Raw genomic sequence first — 21405 nt, forward strand, 5'->3', positions numbered from 1 at the left:
ACCCCACTGCAGACTCTTGAGTTCAGGCACACCACCACCACCACCACCACCACGCTGGCCAGCCAAGGCAATCATTAACACACACACCCTGGTAACAAATGAGGGCAGCACCCTTGGTGTGGACGCTGGAGTGTGAGAGTAAGATCTGGGAGCCCCAGGTTCAAATCCCCCCAAGCTTGCTGGGTGCTTTTGGGGACCAGCCCCACCGCCAGCCTGCCCTTCCTCGAAGGGTTGTCCTGAGGCTAAATTGGAGGAGGGGCGAGGGAGGCGTTTGGACCCCCCTCGGGGAGGGAGAGCGTCCATGGATCCTGCGCACTGAGCCACAAAGGGTTAAAGGGGAGGAGCCTCGCCCAGCACGCACGTCGGGGGCGGGGCCAGGGAGGAACTCCTTCGCCGCCCGCCTCAGAACGGCCAATGCAAGTGGGCGGGGCAAGGGGCACGCCCCCTCCCCCTCCAGGAGGCGGGCCAATGGCTGCTCTCGCTCGGCAGGCTCGCGCGGGAAATATCCGCCTCTCTGATTGGCGGGGCCGCTCTCGCCCGCCCCGCAGCCACTTTCTCTCGCGGGAGTCTGGAAGCGCGCGGTTTTCACTTGCGGGGAAAAGGCGGCTGCCGGTCGGCTGGCTGAGGCGCTGCGCGGAAGGGGCGAGAGGCGGCCATGCCGGCGGAGGAGGGAAAGGGCGGCGGCGGCGGCGGCGGCGGCAATTGCTCCAGCGGGAGCGACGCAGGTGAGGAAGAAAGGAGCGGGCGGGGTGGGGTGGGGTGGTCTTGCCAGGAGGGCGCCCCTGGGCATGTGCAGAGTGCTCGCGAGACGCCCGCCCGCGCGGGAGGACTGCGGGGGGGGGGGGAGCCGCTGTGTGGACAAGCGTCCCGAGCCGCCCTTCTCGCCGCTTCGCCCCCAGGGCTGCCGGCCACAGGCGGGAGCGGCGAAGGGATGGAGATTACGGCGGCCATGCAGCGAGAGGAGCGGCACCTGGAGGCCGAGAGCCGGGAGGAGGAGCGGCGCATGATGGAGCAGGTGGGTCCCGCGCCGAGGGCGGGGGGGGGGGGGGGGGAGGGAGGCAGAGACTTCTTCCATTAAAACCGCTCTGTGAAATCTCGAGGACACCTTCAGGGCAGGTGGTGCCACCCCGCCCTCTTGCACCGCCAGACCTGCAGAAACTGTGAGCGAGGACACCTGATTGGGCCGCCCCGAGGCGTGCGGGGTATTCCCGTGATCCCCTCAGGTGAGTAAAGGGGGGGGGGGTTGAACCCAGGAGTCTTCCGGGCAAAGAGCAGAATCAGAGAGTGGGGCTTTCTCACAGGGCCTCTCCCCACAGCTGCCCACTCACAGGCTGAGGTTCAGGGAGCCCTCAAGCCGAATTGGTCAAAATCACCCACCCATTAATGCAAAGGGGCTTCAGCTCCCGTTGTAACTTTGCTCCGGAGTTAACTGAACCCAGAGGTGGGATCCAATCAGTTCTCACCACTTCTCTAGAAGTGGTTACTAATTTTTTTCTGAGTGCCGAGAAGGGGTGACTAGAGCAACCTCCCTGCCCAATAGGGACTGGAGATGTGTGTGTGCGGCGGCGCCACTGTTTGAATCTCACCACCATCGGAACCTATTATTAAAATTTTTGGATCCCACCACTGACTAAACCCATTGGCTTTTGGTGAGGCTGGCCGTGGATTGGCTGCCCCCTTGTGAGGCCCTGCCATGGTTTGTCAGTGCCCACCAGTGCCCTCACTGGTTTCATCTTTGGGCTCTGCCAGCCCCACCCAGCCTTAAGACCAAGTGCCACCAATATGGGTTACACCCGTGGTGGTGAACCTATGGCACTCCAGATGTTCATGGACTACAATTCCCATCAGCCCCTGCCAGCATGGCCAATTGGTTGCCATAGGTTTTCCACCACTGGGTTAGACTGTTATTATTGGAATTGATGCTGCATACTGAACTTATTGGTCTTTATTGTATTGTATTGTGAACCACCTAGAGCCCTTTGGGGATGAGGCGGTCTATGAAATCTAATAAATGATGATGATGAATATAACTATTCCAATAGTGCGGCGCCATAAGCTGACTTACGGCAACCCTGCAGGGTTTCCAAGACATGAGATGTTCAGAGGTGCCTGCCACATTCCTGGGCTTCCTTGGTGGTCTCCGGCCTGCTTCGCTTCTGAGATCCAGCATCCTCACTTGGCCTGGGCCATCTATGCGGGAGCGTGCACACTGTTGAAACCGAGAGGTGACTGTTTTCTTGTTCTGCTTCCCAGGCCCGCATGTCATGGGACAGAGACTCAAGTGAAATGCGCTATAAGAGGCTTCAGCATTTGCTTGAGAAAAGCAATGTCTACTCAAAGTTCTTGCTGACCAAAATGGAGCAGCAGCAGCTGGAGGTACGTATGTTCTGTCAAAGCTCAGATGTTAGACTAGACCTGTATGTTTCACATGAGAGTGCAACAAATCCGTGTGAGGTCTAGCATTTTTCCTGCTGTTCTTTAAGCGTGCCTCATAGCGTGCCTTTCAGGTGATTTCAGCAGAGTTACGAACCCACACAGATTGTACTTTAATGCCGTGAAAAGGGCCTTGCAGTGTTCTCAATGAATTTTCTTTGCCTGGATGATCACACAAGGTGCTGTTTGCAGTCAGTCGTAATCCTCTATAATCTGCTAACAGTGCTTGTACAGTGAATTAGATACGTGCCTGCCATCATCTGTGCGTTGGAGTATTCTGGATTAGGCTACTGAAACGTGGCTACCCTTGGTAGCTGTCCGCAAGCTCATGTTGCTGCAAAATTGTGCTATCCATCTCATATATCAGGTGAGGGTAGGTGTTGGTATTTGTGCAGCAAGCAGTTTCCAGTTTAATTTCCAGGCTCAGTTTTGCTCTTTAAAGCCCCAGACTCTTTGAATCCAGAGTACGTCTCAAGAGTGTCTACTTCCATAGTACCCCATTATTTCACAGCCTTTTGGTAAGGTCCTGGTTGGTATTTCTTATATGTCCCCTTAAATTATTCTCCCAACATTGTAGATTTGCCTTTACTTTGTTCTCTGCTTTGTACTGGGTTGTTGGTAGTGAAGTGTTAAGCCGTTTTTGGACCTTGTAATTTGTTGCCAGTGTTGGGTGACTTTGATAGCTAAACTTATATGTGATTAAAACTGCTTTGAGTGTTATTGAGAGAGGTGTTTTAAAAAACAGCAGGTTTGGGAATCAACTCACACAAAGTTTAGTGGGTTTTGGATGTACTTTGGTCCTTTCTGCACAGGCAGTACAAACAAGTTAAATGAACCCTGTTCCACCTTTTGCCTGTTCCACCTTTTGCTTGGCAGGTGCAGGAGCCATCTGAGAGCACGGAAAGCCTGGCAACAGGATGTGGCCTATGGTTCATACAGGAAACACTTTGTTTCTTTGCAAACCATGCCCCAGAGAATCCCCTCCCCCATCCAAGAATCCCTCTAAAACAGTGGTTCTCAACCTATGGGTTGGGACCCCTTTGGGGGTTGAACGACCCTTTCACAGGGGTTGCCTAAGACTCTCTGCATCAGTGTTCTCCATCTGTAAAATGGATAAATGTTAGGGTTGGGGGTTACCACAAAATGAGGAACTGTATTAAAGGGTCGCGGCATTAGGAAGGTTGAGAACCACTGCTCTAAAACAAATATACCTCCACAAAATGGCAGCCACCTGAAGAATCCACTCTAGTGGTGGCTTCCTACAGAATCTACCATAATGATGGATGGAAGAGGGGGAGAAATACAATGCTTCCTGCTTGCTGTAGATCGCGCAGTCAAGCAGGAAGCATGTGAAACCCCGGGTTAAATTAACGACTTTCAATCAACCCGGGTTTAGCAAAATAAAATGGGCTAGAAGCATTTGGGGGCGAATTCTGTGTGAACTTCTCCACCATGCACATTTTTCACACCCCCTTAACCTGTTATATTTTGCCTGTGCGGAATCACCCAGTGTAACAAACTGCTGAGACAAATCCTGTGTGCTTCTTCAGGCAATGATTTGATTGTGTGGAGATGATGCTTTATGTCAGAAGGACAGTGAGGTAAAAGGAACTGGAGGTATAGCATGGCAAAAAAGCAGTCTGTTAACAGACTCCAAAATTAAAATCTGTTGTTTGCTTCATTTGGGCATAACAAGTAACAGGTGTATGTTCAGTTGGTAGAAGAGAAAGCAGAACCATGCTAGGTCTTGCTTCAGCAACTAACATGCCAGTGTTTGCAAACGTTTTGTATTGTTCCTGTGTCTTCCTGCATGGCAGGGGGTTGGACTCGATAGCCCTTGTGGTCTCTTCCAACTCCCTGATTCTACATACAGGTGTGACGTTTGTTGTCCATTACTGTTTCCATAGTTTCATTTTCTAGTTGTATTTCTGTCTCCTAAATATTCCATTTTAAAATTTGCTATACCTCAAATGCTCCAGGAGTTGGTGATGGATAAAAATGCATCATAGGTGGAATAAGTACTTAACATGAATAGGTTTCAGTTCTAGACACTAAAGACATGTTGACATTTGGTAAAAAGAGTTGAAAATCAAATAATCCAGAAACGGGCAGTAGTTGAAAGGATTGTGGAACTGATGTGACTCAGCTGCTAGCATAGATGCCACCCCACATGGCGCAAGTGCCAGTGATGGGACCATTTAACGCCAGCAACAAGAGCTGTGTGGTTCTGCAGTGCCCAGGCATGAGTGGTGGGGGAGGTCCCAGGGGCAGAGTCAACTTTTTCATCCCAGGAATTTCCCCTTTGGATTCCATCGACTTAGCCACTTGAAAGGAAGGTGAAGGCTATTGGTCAGTGTAGGGGAATTGCAGCTCTATCAGTAAGGTGTGTCCCGTCCCCCCCCCCCCCCCCCCCCGGCCGCTTTTTAAGCATCCTGTGCCATTGGGAACCTCTTTGGAAGCAGTGGGATTGGACCGCACCCGACCACCACAAAATTTTCCCTTGTTCTGGATTGGGTTGCCTGTTACTGAGGGCTCTCAGGCTGCACATTTGGACAGCATGTGTTTTTTATCCCAATTTTAAACCAATAGTTTATTACTGCCAGGAGGATATGCACACTTTTTCTTTTCTTTTTAGGAGCAACGAAAGAAAGAAAAACTAGAAAAAAAGGAACTCTTAAAAAGTGCAAAGGTAAATGACTTAATGTCAAGTGACAACCTTTCTGTAAACTGGTACAGTGAGGCTCATTCTTGCTGGTGTTGTTGTTTCTTGGTTTGCTCTTGCAGTACAGGTGTCACGTGTCACAGGGTCTTTTTAAACTTCACACCAGATGCGGAGTGCATAGCAGGGCATGTGCGGGCTGCTGTCATATTTCTCTACTCACCTTTCAGAAAAATTTCAGGTCCACATTTAGTATTACGCAAGAATAGCACTAGGCTACACTGTAAAAAAAACAACCCTGCTTTTGTGTAGCACTGGCCTTGAATCCTTTGGACATGCTAATTGCTGGAGGAAAAAGACCAGTTGGCATCTTAATGCTTGGGGGAGGGAAGAAAGTATGTGAGAGCAGAGAAAAGCCTTGCCAGTTGCATTCTGTTACACTAGCTCAACAGTCAAAACGTTTTAAAATAGCGATGGGGAATAACTCAGCTTGGCAGAGAGAGGTAGGCTAGCGAAGGGATCTTTTCAACAACTATACCAGAGATATGGCTTGAAATGTTCTACAGAGAATACCAGGAGACCAAGATGAATTTAAGTATTTTTATAAGTTTTTGGTAAAAGCATTCATACAGTGAGACATGGAGAAGCATACACACAGTTCCTGAGAGATATAAGCAGGGAGGAAAAATAGGTTTGGATGGAAGATTAGGAGGGGGAGTAGCAGGGACTTATACGTTACCTAGGTTCAGATGAGAGGTTCTTGAAGAAGGCAAGGATTCATATGACCAGCATGTGAATCCAAGTGAAGGACGATATATCGTGACTCAAAACTAACTGGACACAAGAGAGGTTCAGGCTAGTAAAGAGCTGGAACGAGCCAGCTGGCTAGCTAGTCAGCTAGAGATAGAGAGTGCGAGCGCGCAAGCTTGGAACTTGGGGTGCGCTGTACTTTTATACCCTATCTGGGGCGGGAGCTAGGAGCTCTCTTCCTGGGGTTCCTGGATTTCCATGCTGGGATGGCTGGGTTGAGCTAATTAATAGCTCTATTGATTTCTAAATATCGGGACAGTAGGACCTATTGTCTTGTGATTATTATTCCATAAAGCGGGGTTGAAAGGATAGGGCAACAGTTGTGATCTACTAATATGTTATCTATTCTATGTCTGCTCAGTTTTGTTAGTGTGGGCAGTGACACCAAGTCAGTGGTCCATATATGCTTCATTCAAACACAGAGTGTGCCATACCTTCCTTTCACAAAAAATGAAACAGGTCATACCAGTATCAGTTCAGGAAAAGTGTTCACTTGGGTGCTGTGTGGTTTCCAGGCTGTATGGCCGTGTTCTAGCAGCATTCTCTCCTGACGTTTCGCCTGCATCTGTGGCTGGCATCTTCAGATCCTTCAGCCCGGAAACCACACAGCACCCGGAAACCACACAACCAACCCAGCCATCCCAGCATGGAAATCCAGGCCGTGAAAGCCTTCGACAAAGTGTTCACTGTTTTGATTTCACCTTGATTTCACTGTTTTGTAGAATTTGACCAGGATTCAAATCCCCAGAAGCAGAAAGTGCTTCCTTGCATCCGCGAAAGAGAATAATCAGGCCACCTTCTGGTGGTGAAAGTGCTTGTGTTACATAGGATGCTACGCCTTGTCTCACAAAAAGATAGAACCTCATTGTTAAATTAATCCACAGCCACTTCCTGGACCTTCTTTGTGTTGAAAGCAGATGGCAGCCATCTTTGGGTTTGGGGACCAGGAAAAAAATGACAAAATTGGAAGATTTCAGTTTTGAAAAACCAGTGGGGGGAGCAGAATCCCTAGGTGGCCCCAAGCAGAATGCAGTTGTGACCACTATGATAGCCCAAGAAATTAAAGAGGTACAGGTATTTTTACCCATGGTAACCATTTTGGAAAAATTGGGGGAGGGGTCCAATTTTTTTAAACACACCTGATTGGTGGGGGAGAGACTCCTCAGTGGCCACTGAGTTGAGTGCACTTAAAACTGCTGTGATAGTCCCAGGGATTCCTGAGATAGGTGTGGTTTTATCCATGGTGGCCATTTTAATATTGGGACTTCTTTTTCTACCGCAAAAGCACACTGCTTTCACTTTGAACATTGGAGAATTGCATTTTTATCTTTTGGTGGGACGTAGCCTAGAGGGGGCCCCCACCCTTGAGACTTTTTAGGGATGTGGCTGCTGTGGCTGGGGAAGTGTCGAGGCACTGAGAAATCCCCACTGTGCAAGCAAAGCACTGCTGTGTTTAGGCAGTAGCCAAAGGCTTGGATCTATTATTAATCAGGCAGAACACATTTGTGCAACGAAGACCATGAGGCAGAAGCCTAGTGGCACATTAAAGACTAATGAAATCCACTGTAGCACAAGCTTTTGTGCTTTGGAACTCCTTGGGCATATTTAAAATTTTGGCCATGCAGATGGACACTGTAGACCTGAATATAAAGCCATATTGTAAAAAAAATATTAAGTATTAAAAGTCAGAGGGTACAGTGACCTTAAATGGCATCTTCAAATGGTGCCTTCCCAATTGAAAAAATAAATAAAAATAAAGTGTAGCTTTAGAAATAATTTATGGCAAAATTCTTAAAATAGGTTTTTGAACAATAAAAAAAGGCTTAGATTTGAAGTATTAATGATTTGAATTACCAGGTTTACCTGTACAGAACATTTAAGCAATCTAATTTTCCCCTAAATATCTGCATTGTAGAATGAAAAACATGCTAATGAAAAAGAAGGCAAATTGGGTAAGTCTTAAAAAATTCTAACAATTAATTGGTTTTGCTTATTTTTATACATTCAGCTGCAGAAACCTGCATAATATTTTGTTACAGGTACAAAAAAGAGAGCCAGAGAAGATGAAATGTACAATATCTCAGATGTCATGTCTAAGGAGGTAAATCTTAAGGTTGCATTTTCTCCAAAAGCAGGGTGAAAATGAGAGTCAAAAGGTGCTTTCAAAGGTGGGGGGAGGAAGAAATGAATTTTCATGGATTTCATGGATTTTCTTGCACTGTGTGGAAAAGCAAACCTGGGGATGGCAAGAAAAGACAAGGGGAAGGCTTAGAAGAAAATCTTACATCACAGAGATGGCCCCTCATTACTGCCCATGGAAACTTTCACAATATTTGGTTTGATGATTTTTGTCAAATTGTATAAGTCTTTATATATGTGTGTCAAATCTCCAGTGAAAGAAACAGCACCTTGTAGAGAACAGAGGTTTATTCATACAACCAGAGAGCAACTTGAAAAAGCCAGAATTGACTTTTCCGCACGCAAACATCAGTAATAAGATGTGAGGAGACCATCCCCCCCCCCCCCCCATGTGAACAGGCATTAAATATGCAGGCAGTTTGATTAGAGCAAGAAGTCCATTGGAGCTGGCCTTGGCCACCACCTGGCGGAGAGCTGCAAGAAAAGAATCACACACTACTATCCCAAGTTCCCACTACTATTCCCATCCCCCAAAAGCCCAAAGTTCTAAAGCTCCCGTCGATGGTCGTCCACCTGCTCCAACAGGGGATGAAGTCCCGACCGTAATTCTAATGTAAGGGTCGCAGGCGGCAAGTCCCGATTTATCCAAATGCAGGGTGGTTGACCCTGCTGAATCCAGAGTATTACTCTCCCACTCTTTTTTAATTTAGTCCAGCTTATGACTCCATGTATGTGAGGGACTGCATAGCCCAGAAAGTCCTTGAAGAAAAGCAACTAAATGTCTAATGTGTGAAACTCCAGCACCAGAGGCGATTATGAAATTCAACACAATGAAAAGGCCAATACTGGCTTAATGTCAAATCTCCAGTGAAAGAAACAACGCCTTGTAGAGAACAGAGGTTTATTCATACAACCAGAGAGCAACTTGGAAAAGCCAGAATTGACTTTTCCGCGTGCAAACATCAGTAATAAGATGTGAGGAGACACCCCCCCCCCCATGTGAACAGACATGAAATATGCAGACAGTTTGATAAGAGCAAGAAGTGCGTTGGAGCTGGCCTTGGCCAGCACCTGGCGGAGAGCTGCAAGAAAAGAAACACACACTACTATTCCCAAGTTCCCACTACTATTCCCATCCCCCAAAAGCCCAAAGTTCTAAAGCAGCCCCAGCACCCCAAATGCATCCTGACAATGTGTTCCCTTCTGCTTTGTACTAGGACTAGGTAGTCTTTTAATATCTCTATAAATTTAAGTGCTGTGAAATGCTTACAGATTGTCTAACTTCTGCAAGTTGGTCTTTTTGTTTGTGTGTTTTTGCTAGGAAATCTTATCAGCTGCCAAAAAATGTAAAGCCGAAGAGAATCAGGTAAATTGGTTTAATTTAAATCCCGTTTGTTTTTGACAGGGAGCCAACTTGTTTGTTTTGTCGATTCCTCAGCAGTTTCTTTAACGCAAACAGCTTGTCATTAAAAACTTGTTTTTTCAAATTTCTTTTTAACGATTGTGAAGGCTGGTGACAACTTTTTTTAAAAAAAGCCTTCATGATTAGGGAATTTGATAGTGTTCCCGAATGTAATAATATGCATTAAAATGTACAGGCATACATGATTAAAATGTACTTGTCTGCTAACAGCACTGATGTTCTTGTCTGCTCAATAGAACAGGGGTGTCCAGCCCATTTGTTACAAGGAGCAGATGTGACATGAATGTGACTTGGTTGGGCCAGGCCCTGGGTGTGGGGCTGCCTTGGTTGGCACCAGAAGGGCACTGGCAGGGAGGCTGCCTGGACTGGCAAGCCCACAGCAGGGTGCAGCATCTGCCTTGAGGGGGCTTCTCAAGCCCCTTCAAGGGGCTGGATCCAGTCCCTGGGCTGTATGTTTGGCACCTCTGTAATAGATGTTATGTTCTTGAGGTGAATGCCCCAGTGGTGGCCAATTTAGCCTGTTGCAGTGATAACAGCGGAGAATGTTGTAGTACCTTAAACACTTCCTTTTCCTTTACAAGGAACTGTTTTATTTATTTTTAAACTTTTAGACTGCCCCCCCCAGCCCCGAATGGCTCAGGGCGGTGAACAATAGCCATAAAAACAATAACATCACAATTTAATATTCAAACATAAAACAGATATGCTTAAAACACACTTGTTCAGATGGCAACAGTTTCCCACCCCCTTACCGGGCCCACGGGAGGCCAAGATGTTATAGGGATCGACTAATCAACCCGGCTGGCCAAATGCATGGCGGAACAGGTCCATTTTACAGGCTCTGCGGAAACTTTGTAAGTCCCACAGGGCTCTTTAGGGTGCCTGTTCCACTACATAGGAGCCAGGGCTGTAAAGCCCCTGACCCTCGTCAAGGCCAGCCGGATATCTTTCGGGCCAGGGACCTCCAGTAGGTCCTCCGAGGGGCAGAGGGACCTGATGGGGCAATACGGGGAGATGCGGTCCCTCAGGTATGTGGGTCCAAGGCCGCTAATGGCCTTGAAGGTTAGAACCAACACTTTGGACATGACCCGGAACTCGATGGGCAGCCAGTGAAGTTGGCATAGGTCCCGATTAGATGCACCTGAAAGGAGCCTGGCTGCCGCATGCTATATGAATTTAAGTTTCCGGATCACGGCCAAAGGGAGGCCAGCTTAAAGCGCGTTCCAATAATCAAGCCTGGAGGGGACCGTCGCATGGATCACCGTGGTCAGGTCAGAGCAGGAGAGATATGGGGCCAGTTGCCGTGCCTGTCGCAGAGGGTGAAACACTGCCCGAGCCATCTGCGTGGATTGGATCTCCGGCAATAATGCCGGGTCCAACGTCACTCCCAGGCTTTGGACAGGTGAGGCTAGATGTTGGGCCTCGCCGTCTAGTGAAGGCAGGCAAAAGTCCACTGGCCACTCCCTCGACCCAGCCACAGGATCTCCCGTCTTCATAGGATTTAACTTCAGCCAACTTGCTAAATTTTCACCATTTGGTTGCAGGAGCAATTTCATTAGGAGCACAGTCTTCATTGCTTTCGATGTATGTTGTTTTCTTGTGCTTTGTGCAGATATTGTTATGTTAAGGGATGAGAGACAATTACATCAAATAATAATCTCCACTTGGATCCTGGCTTGGGCAGGAATATGAACATAGTGAATGTCATTACATATGGGAGGCATCAAGTAATGATATTGGAGTAGTATTATAAAATAGCTGCCTTTGTGGCAGGATAGTCATGAGGAATACATTTGTTTACTTGCATTCCAAGTGCCCTGAATTTTGAATGAAGGCTGAAGTTTTTTAAATGCTCTGTGTTCGCTTTGTCAGACTTTGACTAAAAATTAATTCTCCGGTGTGTGGGTGGATTAACGCATTGTTTGTAAACTTTCCCCTGTAGAATGAAAGCTCAACTCTGAAACTGTGCGCAGAAGAATTCCTAAGTAATGGAGACTCCAATAGCATTATTAAGAACAGGCTGGCTCAGGCGGTGCGCCACGGTGCCAAGCATTTTGTTGACCCAGTACGAATGTTTAATGGACAGCCAGTGCCTTTTCAACAGCCCAAACTCTTCTCTGGAGGGATAATGAGATGGTACCAAGTGGAAGGCATGGAATGGCTGAGGGTATGGCTTCACTCTCAAGACTTTGAGTGGTATTAGAGTAAGAGGTTAAAGATGACACTGATTTCACCCAGGCATTCAGGAGCATCAGCTGCAAAGCAGTCTAGCTTCTGCTGAGAGAGTCTGCCTTTGGCAAAACACTTTGACATGCTGTTCAGATTGAGCCAGTTAAGAGAGCTGAGCTTTGGTTTGGGATGAAGTCTGATTGCTGGTTCCTTCTCCATTGGACATGGCATCAGCATTGGAAAACATATTCAGACGGTAGTTGGAAACCGGCCTGCCTCAGTGTCCCAGCCACGGGGCCACTCTGGACAGTGAGCAGCTTCCCCTGCTGGGCCCCCACAGCTGCTGGGCGTGTCCAAGTCAGTCGCTGTGGGAAGAGCCCAGCAGAAGGGGGAGTAAACAGCGGCAAAGGGGCTGGGCATATTGTGAATGTTAAGGGCTTCCAATAATGCTGAGTGTATGTGGCTGAATTACTTTCCCCTCCTTTTCGTGAGCAGATGCTGTGGGAGAATGGCATCAATGGCATTTTGGCTGATGAGATGGGCTTAGGAAAGACCATCCAGTGTATTGCAACTATAGCCTTGATGGTAGAGAGGGGAGTCACTGGACCGTTCCTGGTGTGCGGGCCTCTGTCTACACTTCCTAACTGGATGGCAGAATTCCAAAGATTTGCTCCTGAGGTAAAATACTTTGTGTTAGTATTTTGCGCAAAACAATCAGCTACTGTAGTTATTTAAAACATTTATTGTTTATTTATTTATTGTTTAAACTTCTATACCGCCCAATCCCCTAGGGCAGGGGTCCCCAAACTTTTTAAACAGGGGGCCAGTTCACTGTCCCTCAGACTGTTGGAGGGCCGGACTAAAAAAAACTATGAACAAATTCCTATGCACAAATGATTGTAAAATGTTTGATTTCACCTTTCAGCCTTTCTGTCATGGTCTATTTTTAGAACAGTAACCAAAGTATGTCAAGTACAGGGTGGGCTCCAAATATTGTTGGGGAGGCTGTGGAATACCTTCCCCTGTAAAAAAAAGCAGAACTTTCCCAATGAAGCATTCCATCTAACCCAGGATCAGGTATCTTCCTGGGTTCTTTCCTCCCTAGCAGCTGCGTGCTGTTTATTCACCAGCCTGGCTGATGCCAATGGGAGCGGAGTAGCGGAACAGAAAGCCTGAGAGCAAAGTCAAGGCTGAGTAGCTGAGAGGGAAGGGCTGGAGCAGGCATTGCCACATGTAAGGTTTCCAACTCTGGGTCAGAAAATTTCCATGGAGATTTGGGGGTGCCATCATGTAATTGCAGTAATCAAACAGCCGCTGGGGCCGCCCCTCCTCTCCCTTGAGCCCCCACTGTTCACATGAGCCTTTACCGCCATGCCTGGCGTGGCCGGATAAAATGCCCTCAGGGGGCTACATCGGCCCCTTCTCGGTCAGAGGTTTGTGGGACCCTTCTGCCCTAGGGCCCCATGTGCGGTGTCCACACATAAAACATACTTATAAATAAAGTCACTAAAACCTTTAAAACAGCGAATAGCAGTAATAGAGGCTGTCCGTCACTCCACTTTTAAAGTACCTCCCAGGAGAGAGGGAGGACAGAATCCCAGTAGATACATGGATCAAGATGACAAAACTAACTGGGGGGGGGGGACTATTCTGTGCTGGCTGGTCCCTCCAAAGTTCAAGCGGAATAACTCCGCTTTACAGGTGTCTCAAAGTGAGTCCAGCTATGGTCCTCCAAGAGGGCCTGGGTTAGCCGGGAGGGAAGGGTGTTCCACTAGGCTGGGGTCGGGAGCCATGGGGCCCTGGGCCCACAGGAGGCTAGCCACATCATTGAGGGGAGCCAGGGACTACCAATAAATTGGCCTCCACTGACCGGAGAGGCCGTGCAGGGACATATGGGGTGATGCGGTCTCGAAGATACGAGGGTCCCAGGCTGCGTAAGGCCTTGAAGGTCAACACCAATACCTTGAAGATGATCCGGAACTCCACTGGGAGCCAATGCAGCTGGCGCAACACAGGCTGAGCCTGTGATCGTAGAGTATGCTGCTCAGTGAGTAGACGCGCACACAAGGCAAGTGCTGAACCAGCTCTTAGTCTCCGGGATCAAACGTATGGGAAGGCTCCTGTAGATGAAGTTACAATAGTCTAATCTGGAGGTGACCGTTGCATGGATCACAGTGGCTAGGTCTGCTTGGGAGAGGAAAGGAGCCAGCCGTCGGGCCTGGCGAAGATGGAAGATTTGTTCGACTCCTTTTTCCCTGGCAGAAGTCAAGAAGGCTTACGACGTAATGATGATAAAATACACATTATCTTGTTTGTGAGAAAGTGGAGAAAGTCAAGGAGGGACCTCTGTCCCTTCCCTCGCCTGGCCTTATTCTATCTTTCAGTGCCTATTTTTTGGGTATTGAGATCCTAGAAAGGCCTTTGTGCAAAAACTCATGGCTGTGGCATTCTGCAGAGGGTGTGCTGGGGAGGGCTCCCTAGGCACAGGCGTCTTCCTGAACAGTCATCCTGGGGGTGTGGCAATGCTTTGTGGTACGTTGAGGGCCATGGAGATTATTGGATTGTTGAGTTAGGCTGCAACTTTTGACATGTTAATCAGCCAAGGCTTACTAAAAATAATTAGCATTAAAAAGCAAATTAAAACTGTAGTTGGCTTGTATGTATTTGTGAAAAAATAGCACACTTTTTCTGCAAAACTGATTCCTTCCAGTTGTTGCTAGTTATAACTCATGTTTTATCAGGAAAATGATAAACCTGGAAATGAGTACAAAACCTGGAAAATGAGTACAAAAATTTGAATTTATTCTTCAGGTTGCTCTGCTCACAGGGGTTGACTGCAGAGTAGGTTCTCAGCTGTTTGAATCTATTGAATTTCTGTTGATTTATTGGGTAGAATTGAGCCCAGTAGCTACTGGACTATTTACATGTGCTGCTGCAGACCAATACAGCTCTCTATGAAACTATCTTCCTCTTAATCCATTAGTATAGTATGACTCCTGCTGCTTGGGAGCATTTCTGGGACCTTAGATGTGGAAAAGCTGCCTCAAACCCATGGCACATGTGGTCTGCAAGCTTTGTTTAAAATATTGATTCACATCCCAATTTATGAATAAGCCTGAATACCTAAACTGTAATAAAGGGCTTAGTATATGTCACACATCATATTGCAAATTATTGTTTTAATTTTTTTAAAGGTTCCAATAATGCTATATCATGGCACCCAGCAAGAACGACGTGCACGGCTTCATAAAATCAGAAAAAGGCAAGGTTCTCTGAACGTCCATCCTGTGGTCATCACTTCGTTTGAAATAGCCATGAGAGACAGACATTCTCTTCAGGTGTGTAAGAAACAGTGGTGTAATAAATACTGTCCAGTGGGATTCCTAACAGGATGCAAAATCTTTTGCACTGTGGCAGGTCTCACGTGTGAATGCGCCCTTAACTCTTGATTCATTACTGCTTTGGATACAAACATTTCAATAGTGTATGGATTCAGTTTATCAGTTTTATGGTAAAGTGTGTTTGATTTGTCCAGGCCTGATTTAAAGAAAACGATAGATTTTTCCAATACCTTAAATATACTTCAGGCAGCAGAATTATTTTAAATTTTGATTCCTTCTGATTGGTCTGTGGGGCAATCTGTATGGGGATTTATCCTTGCTACTTCTAATGCTTGGTTCATTTACTGTTCACAGTTCAGGTGGTAATGCCAACCTGCCATGTGCTTTGGTTATCCTGATCCTCCTCTCCCCCCCCCCCCCCTTATTTGTCATGTTTTGTTTAGCATCCTGTGTAGTTGCTGTGCAATGTGACTGGTGTGAGCTACGCTGGCACTTTTTTTTCTTATCCCACTGGGTGGGAGCTGCTTTCCACATGACCAACTTCTCCCCTGAGCTAGAGGACATCTTGTGGGTGGTTCCCATCATCCCATTGGGAAGGCAGGAAATGAAATTTCTTTCTCTTCTGTGGAGAGGGACTGCCCCTTTTGCTCCAGTTTGATTCCTGCCTTGAAGGGGAATAGCACACTTTTGTATTACCTGCTCCACCGTGCCTATTTTCCTTGCCTCCTGGTACCTTTCTCTTCCATTTCCTTGCCTTCCTGGGATCACCACTCCTCCCCGCCGCTTTCTGTACTTTGCTTGTTTTATCCTCTCTTGGAGCTGGCAATGCAGCGGGGACTTACCCCCCTCCCCCAAGCCTCTTACAATGTTGTGCGCCTCTGACTGATCTCCTCTCAGAGGAGGATGGAAATTGCAGCCTGGAAGCTGGGGCTGCTTCCAGAACCATGGGCACGCCAGCAAAGGCTGTCCCGGTGGAGAGAAACATGGTCAACTTGCCGCCTTAGCCCAAAAAGCACATGAAGACCAAGCTGCCGCCACCGTCTCTAGCCACTCCGTCACTCCAGAGGGCTCGGTGATGCTCCAGAGGGCTCCAGTGCCACCGTGGGGGAAAGGGGCGGCCCCAGCACCACCCAGCAGGAGCCCCAGTTGGGTAATGTTCACGCCTCTGGTTTCCCTCCCCTCCCCCCAGATTTCTATGATTTATTTTTGGAGGTCTTTAAAGAGCAGATGAACACCCCCCTCTCTCAGAGCCTGCTGGGGATGGAAGCTGGGCCACCTCAGAAGGCAGGAATCACTTGCACCTAAAGAAAAATCTAAAAGGGAAGCTATTTTTTGGACTCTTGATCACACCCCTTTAGCACACCAAATTAAAGGGATAATATATAAATACTGGCATATCATAAAGGATGTGCCAGGTTGTGCTGCACCACCCCTTGTAGGCTTCAGATGAACCAGAAATCTAAAACAGCAACTAATGAGGTCTGATATTCATGTGCCAAATAAAAGGCAAATATCCCGGTACTAGGAATATCACGTCATAGGCACCTGTAGAGGCCTAAGGATCATCCTTGAATATTAACCTTATAGAATATACTCCTACCAATGTAAAATGGAAACTGAAGTCATTTGCCAATTGTTCTACCAAATGTGCTGTATATGTCCATGCAATCTACCCTCGGTAGGAATGACATGCCGTGCCATTAGGACTCGTATCTTAGAGCATTGTAGTAAGATCAAACATGCTTGTATGTCTGAACCTATAGTTAAATATTTTTGGGATTTCAATCATGGTCCTAGAGACTTAAAATTTTCAATTGTCTATGCATATGACCCTACTAAGAACCTTCAAGTGGATGTCAGAACACTACTCTTATGAGTGGATCCATAGACTGGACTCATATGAAAATGGACTTAATACTGAATTTGATTTGTCTTGTTTTTTGTAACATCACAAAACTGAAGTGTATTATTGTGGCTGTAATGTTATACTTGTCTGTCTTGTAAATGGTAAATGATTTTGTACAGATAAGAGACTGAGTCTGTTAAATCACACAACATAGAGACCTTTACTTTAATTGGATGTCATTCACCTGTGGCAAGATAACCTATTTAAAGGATGTTTGGATAATTCCCTACATTCTGCACCTGATCGTGTCCTGAAGTCTGTGCCTTGAGAATGGTTCAGCAAGCTGCGTTAACGTGATAACGAACTATCCATTGTAAGTGTTTGTATATAATGTTTAGGAGTTAAAATTCCTTTGTGTGGATAATTGCATAATATTTTGGTTTATTTATCACAGCGCAGAGGATTATTTGGAACACTATTTAACAGCACTCTACTGGAGAAGTAATCTATGAAAACGCTTTGTTTTCGCGAACGTGGTTCTAGACTGGCCTTCTTTGTGTCCCAAAGAAGTGCAGCATTACTCTAGTTCCCTATCATTGCAGCTGTTATTAAGGGAATTGTTTGATTCATACATGTTTTGTGTACATTTGTATGGTGGAATGTTTTGTATAGTTATACTGTTCTAGATTATTAAGGCACCTTTATTACTTTTTCACTTTACTAAGTAAATGATTTAGCTCAACACAGAAGTGTTGTATGTGTGTTGATGATAGTAGCAGTAGGACTGGCGGTGGTTTCATGTTTATAATTGCTATCTAGTACAGTGGTCCTAATAATTACAGTTATACCACCTCACCTCTGAGTCCCCTTTCAGGACCATGAGCCCATCAGCTGCTTGGTGTCCACCTTGGGACAAGATTGTTCTCAGGCCCAATCCCACCTCCAGACACAAAGTGGATACCAAGTTTCACTAGGAACAGGCGTGCCTCCCAACGTTTGCACCCAACCCAAAGCATCCCAAAGAGAATATGGCACAGTCTGGACATCAGAAGGTCCTTGAAGGCGTACCTCATCAGGACCCAGCCATTCCAAAAGTCTCAGTCTCTTTTCATCTCTGAACCTCCCCCAAACAAGGGAAAAGCAGTTTACAGCAGCACCATCAGCCGTTGCCTCAAGTCCTGTATCATAGTTGTGTACAGGGCTTTGAAGTTGGTACCCCCTCCGGGGATCACTGCCCACTCCGTCAGAGAGGCCGCCAGAGTCAATGCTGCCTTTTCAAAGAATGCATGGAGGAGATCTGTAAGTCCTCTGGTCCTCTGTTTCAACTGTTATCAAACACTACAAAATGAATCTCTAGCTTTTCCAAGGCAGCCTTCAGGCGCAAGGTCCTGCTATGCGTTCTGCCCTCTTAGGACAATAACCCACCCAACTAAGGGGACACTAATCTGGGAGGTCCCACAAGATGTCCTCTAGCTCGGGGAGAATGACCATTGGTACTTACCCATGAAGGGTCCTTCTCCTCTGAGCGTAATGAGGACATCTTGCCCTCCCCATGTGATCGTCTGTTTCTCTCTCTTCCTTGTCTTCATTTCATGGCTACTAACAGCTTGTGGCCTCACAGGTAATCCATGCAGTTAGTTAATGTTAACCTGTGTTGTTCATCTTCTGGTCCACAGTTACAACGGGACCAAGTTGAACAAAAGTTTAAGTTCAAGTTAAGCTTTTGGTTAGTCTTAATCATTTTAGGCTACTGCTTCTCGGAATGTCCAAACTGGAGCGAAAGGGGCAGTCTCTCTTCACAGGAAGAGAAAGAAATTTCATTTCCTGCCTTGACTGTGGGAACTACCCACAAGATGTCCTCGTTATGCTCAGAAGAGAAGGACCCTTCACGGATAAGTACCAATAATTGTTTCCTAACCAGCCTCTAATCACCCCTGTCCCAGCACGTTTCCTCAAAATTCAGCTGGCATTTCCTAGGGTGACTGTCTGCTCCTCCCCAGGGGCCATTCAAAAGCAGGCAACTTCAGCTGTGCTAGTTGTGGGTTTTCCGGGCTGCTTGGCCATGGTCTGGTGGATCTTGTTCCTAACGTTTCGCCTACATCTGTGGCTGGCATCTTCAGAGGTGTATCACAGAGGGAAGTCTGTTATACACTGTGTCCAGTGAGAAGGGAATGTTTTGGTGGGGTATAAATTGTCATGTCCCCAGATGGGGAACCAATCAGTAAGTGTTTGGGTGGAACTTGCTATGCAAAGGTGTGGTTGATAGTATAGTATTGCAAGTGGGGGTTTTCAGTTCAGGGAGTGATTCACATTTGCATTCCCTGCAGCAGCAGCAGCGATATTGGTGAATGCAAATCCTGTGTTTGGGTGGAGTCCATTGTCCATTAACTTAGCATGCCCTTGGGGTTTGCTTTTGGTGTTTTTAAGTACTGGTAGCCAAGCTTTGTTAATTCTCAGAGTCTCTTCTTTCTTGTTGAAGTTGTCTTGGTGTTTGTGAATTTCAATGATCTCCCTGTACAATCTGCCATAGTAACCTTCTGAATTGTCTAGAATTTCAGTGTTTTCAAATAAAATGTTATGTCCAGTTTTATTTAAGACATGTTCTGCAACTGCAGTTTTTTCAGGATGGTTAAGCTGACAGTGTCTTTAGTGCTCCTTAATACGAGTCTGGATGCTGCGTTTCGTGGTTCCTATGTAGACATGTAAACATTCCCTTCTCACTGGACACAGTGTGTAACAGACTTCCGGCTGTGATACCCCTCTGAAGATGACAGATATGGGCAAAATTTTAGGGACAAGATCCACCAGACCACGGCCACACAGCCCGGAAAACCCACCACAACCAGTTGCATCTGGCCTTGAAAGCCTTCGACAATACTTCAGCTGTGCTAATTCAAGATTGTTGTGCTGATTAAATGCTTAGCTAAGGTTGTGGCTATCCTCCCTGATTTGCTGTATGCTGTGCAGGTTCATATGTCTTTCCTGCCCCCCCCCCCCCACTTGTGACATGCCGCGCTGCTTTGTGGATGCATGGGGTCTTTATGTGCCCAGGAATCGTGGATTGACGAAGGGCTATAGAATTGTGATAGTGGTATGGAATTATTGTGGCCAACTTGCTTTCAAGTACAGATCAATCCTTCTTGAAGGCATTTTCCAGCCAAAGTTATTTTCTTGACTCTTTGCAGGTGTGGTGGCTATTCTTCCAGGGCATATTCTCAGACTTCCTGAACTTTCTCACATATTCCAGCTGTGCATGTGGTATGGGCAGAGGAATAAGTGTAGCTAGAGAAGAAATCCCTTACCCCCTTTTCTGACACCTCCTTTCTGCAGGAGATACTAGTATTATGGTCTGGAAACACTTTTCCTTCTGAAACGGCTGCTCTATATTAAGACTTCAGTAAGTAAAATAGGTAGTCAGCTTTGTTACTTTTGTGCTGGCATAGAAAGGTGTGCCTTGTTTTTAATATCTTAACTTTCTGCTATAAAGCCTTATTTTGCTATGTGATTTGTTACTCAGAGTTACTGGTAAGCAAACCCAGGTGAACTTAGTTATGTTAATGCACCATATCAGATCCAGTCCTGACACAGCCCCCTCAAAACCTCAAGACTTTCCTATAGATTGTCCTAATATACTTAAGTCATGTTTTTATTTTCCTTTGCCTGCCGGTGTCCTCCTAAGTACTGTCAAAAGATGTCCATTTGCTTATGGTCTGGACTAGCCTTGGAGATTCGGGTGCAACAAATACCGGATTCAGATCGAATCTGGGCAAGTTTGGGCATATTCAGCCCAAAATCAGCTGAATATGTCCTGCCTGAATATGAACGGATCCAAATGCAAGGTATTGGGGCTTTTGGGGTATTTTTTTTGGTGGTTTTTTGCATTTCGGCCTGCAGGGGGCGCATTTTTTAAAGCTAGCGGCATCTCCTGTTAGCTCCCATTGGAAACAGTGGGGGAGGGAGCATAACTTTGGCCCCCCTGAACCAAAATTCATCGAACTCGGGTGGTATCATCAGGACAGTCTCCGGATGATACTCTGAAATTTTGGTGCCTCTAGCTTTAAAAATGTGCCCCCTGCAGGCCGAAACACAAAAATAGATGGACCCGAATACTCGGGTATATCCAAATATGTTATTTGTCTTATTTGGGCATACAGATAGTGTTATGCCCGAATAAATTGAATCTGAATTTTACTGAATTTCTAGGGTATTGCTCAAGCCTAGTCTGGACCTTATTCAGTAAACCACACTGTACCCCTGACTATTAACCTTGTGAACCAACACAAGTAACCTTTTGATCTGCACAACTTCAAAAGTGTAACTCAGAAATACAACCTAAACTTTCTTATACAATATCACAGATTCTCCAAAATATGTAATTCAGAATTATTACATAGATCAGTGGTGGCGAACCTATGGCACGGGTGCCAGAGGTGGCACTCAGAGCCCTCTCTGTGGGCACGCACAAACAGAGTGCCCCCCCCCCCCCACATATAGGCTGGCCTGGGCCGCTGGACTCGATTATTAGCATTAAACCTAAGACCTAGTTTTGGGGAGACACTGTAGGTAACCCTGTTAAGCGCTGCTA

General features: G+C 46.5%; 1 protein-coding gene across 1 annotated transcript in view; it reads left to right on the forward strand.

Moving 5' to 3' along the window:
- The first annotated feature begins 544 nt into the window (after positions 1-544).
- Positions 545-21405, forward strand: part of HELLS (helicase, lymphoid specific) — a 38074-nt gene continuing 17213 nt past the window's right edge. The window contains exons 1-10 of the mRNA XM_048505138.1: positions 545-725; positions 900-1015; positions 2254-2376; positions 5069-5122; positions 7818-7854; positions 7942-8003; positions 9363-9407; positions 11407-11631; positions 12129-12311; positions 14828-14971. Of these exons, the coding sequence (XP_048361095.1) occupies positions 656-725; positions 900-1015; positions 2254-2376; positions 5069-5122; positions 7818-7854; positions 7942-8003; positions 9363-9407; positions 11407-11631; positions 12129-12311; positions 14828-14971 (1059 nt within the window). The 5' untranslated portion in view covers positions 545-655. The remainder of the gene's footprint in view (positions 726-899; positions 1016-2253; positions 2377-5068; positions 5123-7817; positions 7855-7941; positions 8004-9362; positions 9408-11406; positions 11632-12128; positions 12312-14827; positions 14972-21405) is intronic.

Source organism: Sphaerodactylus townsendi, linkage group LG08, assembly GCF_021028975.2.
Source record: "Sphaerodactylus townsendi isolate TG3544 linkage group LG08, MPM_Stown_v2.3, whole genome shotgun sequence".
NCBI classification, from domain to species: Eukaryota; Metazoa; Chordata; class Lepidosauria; order Squamata; family Sphaerodactylidae; genus Sphaerodactylus; species Sphaerodactylus townsendi.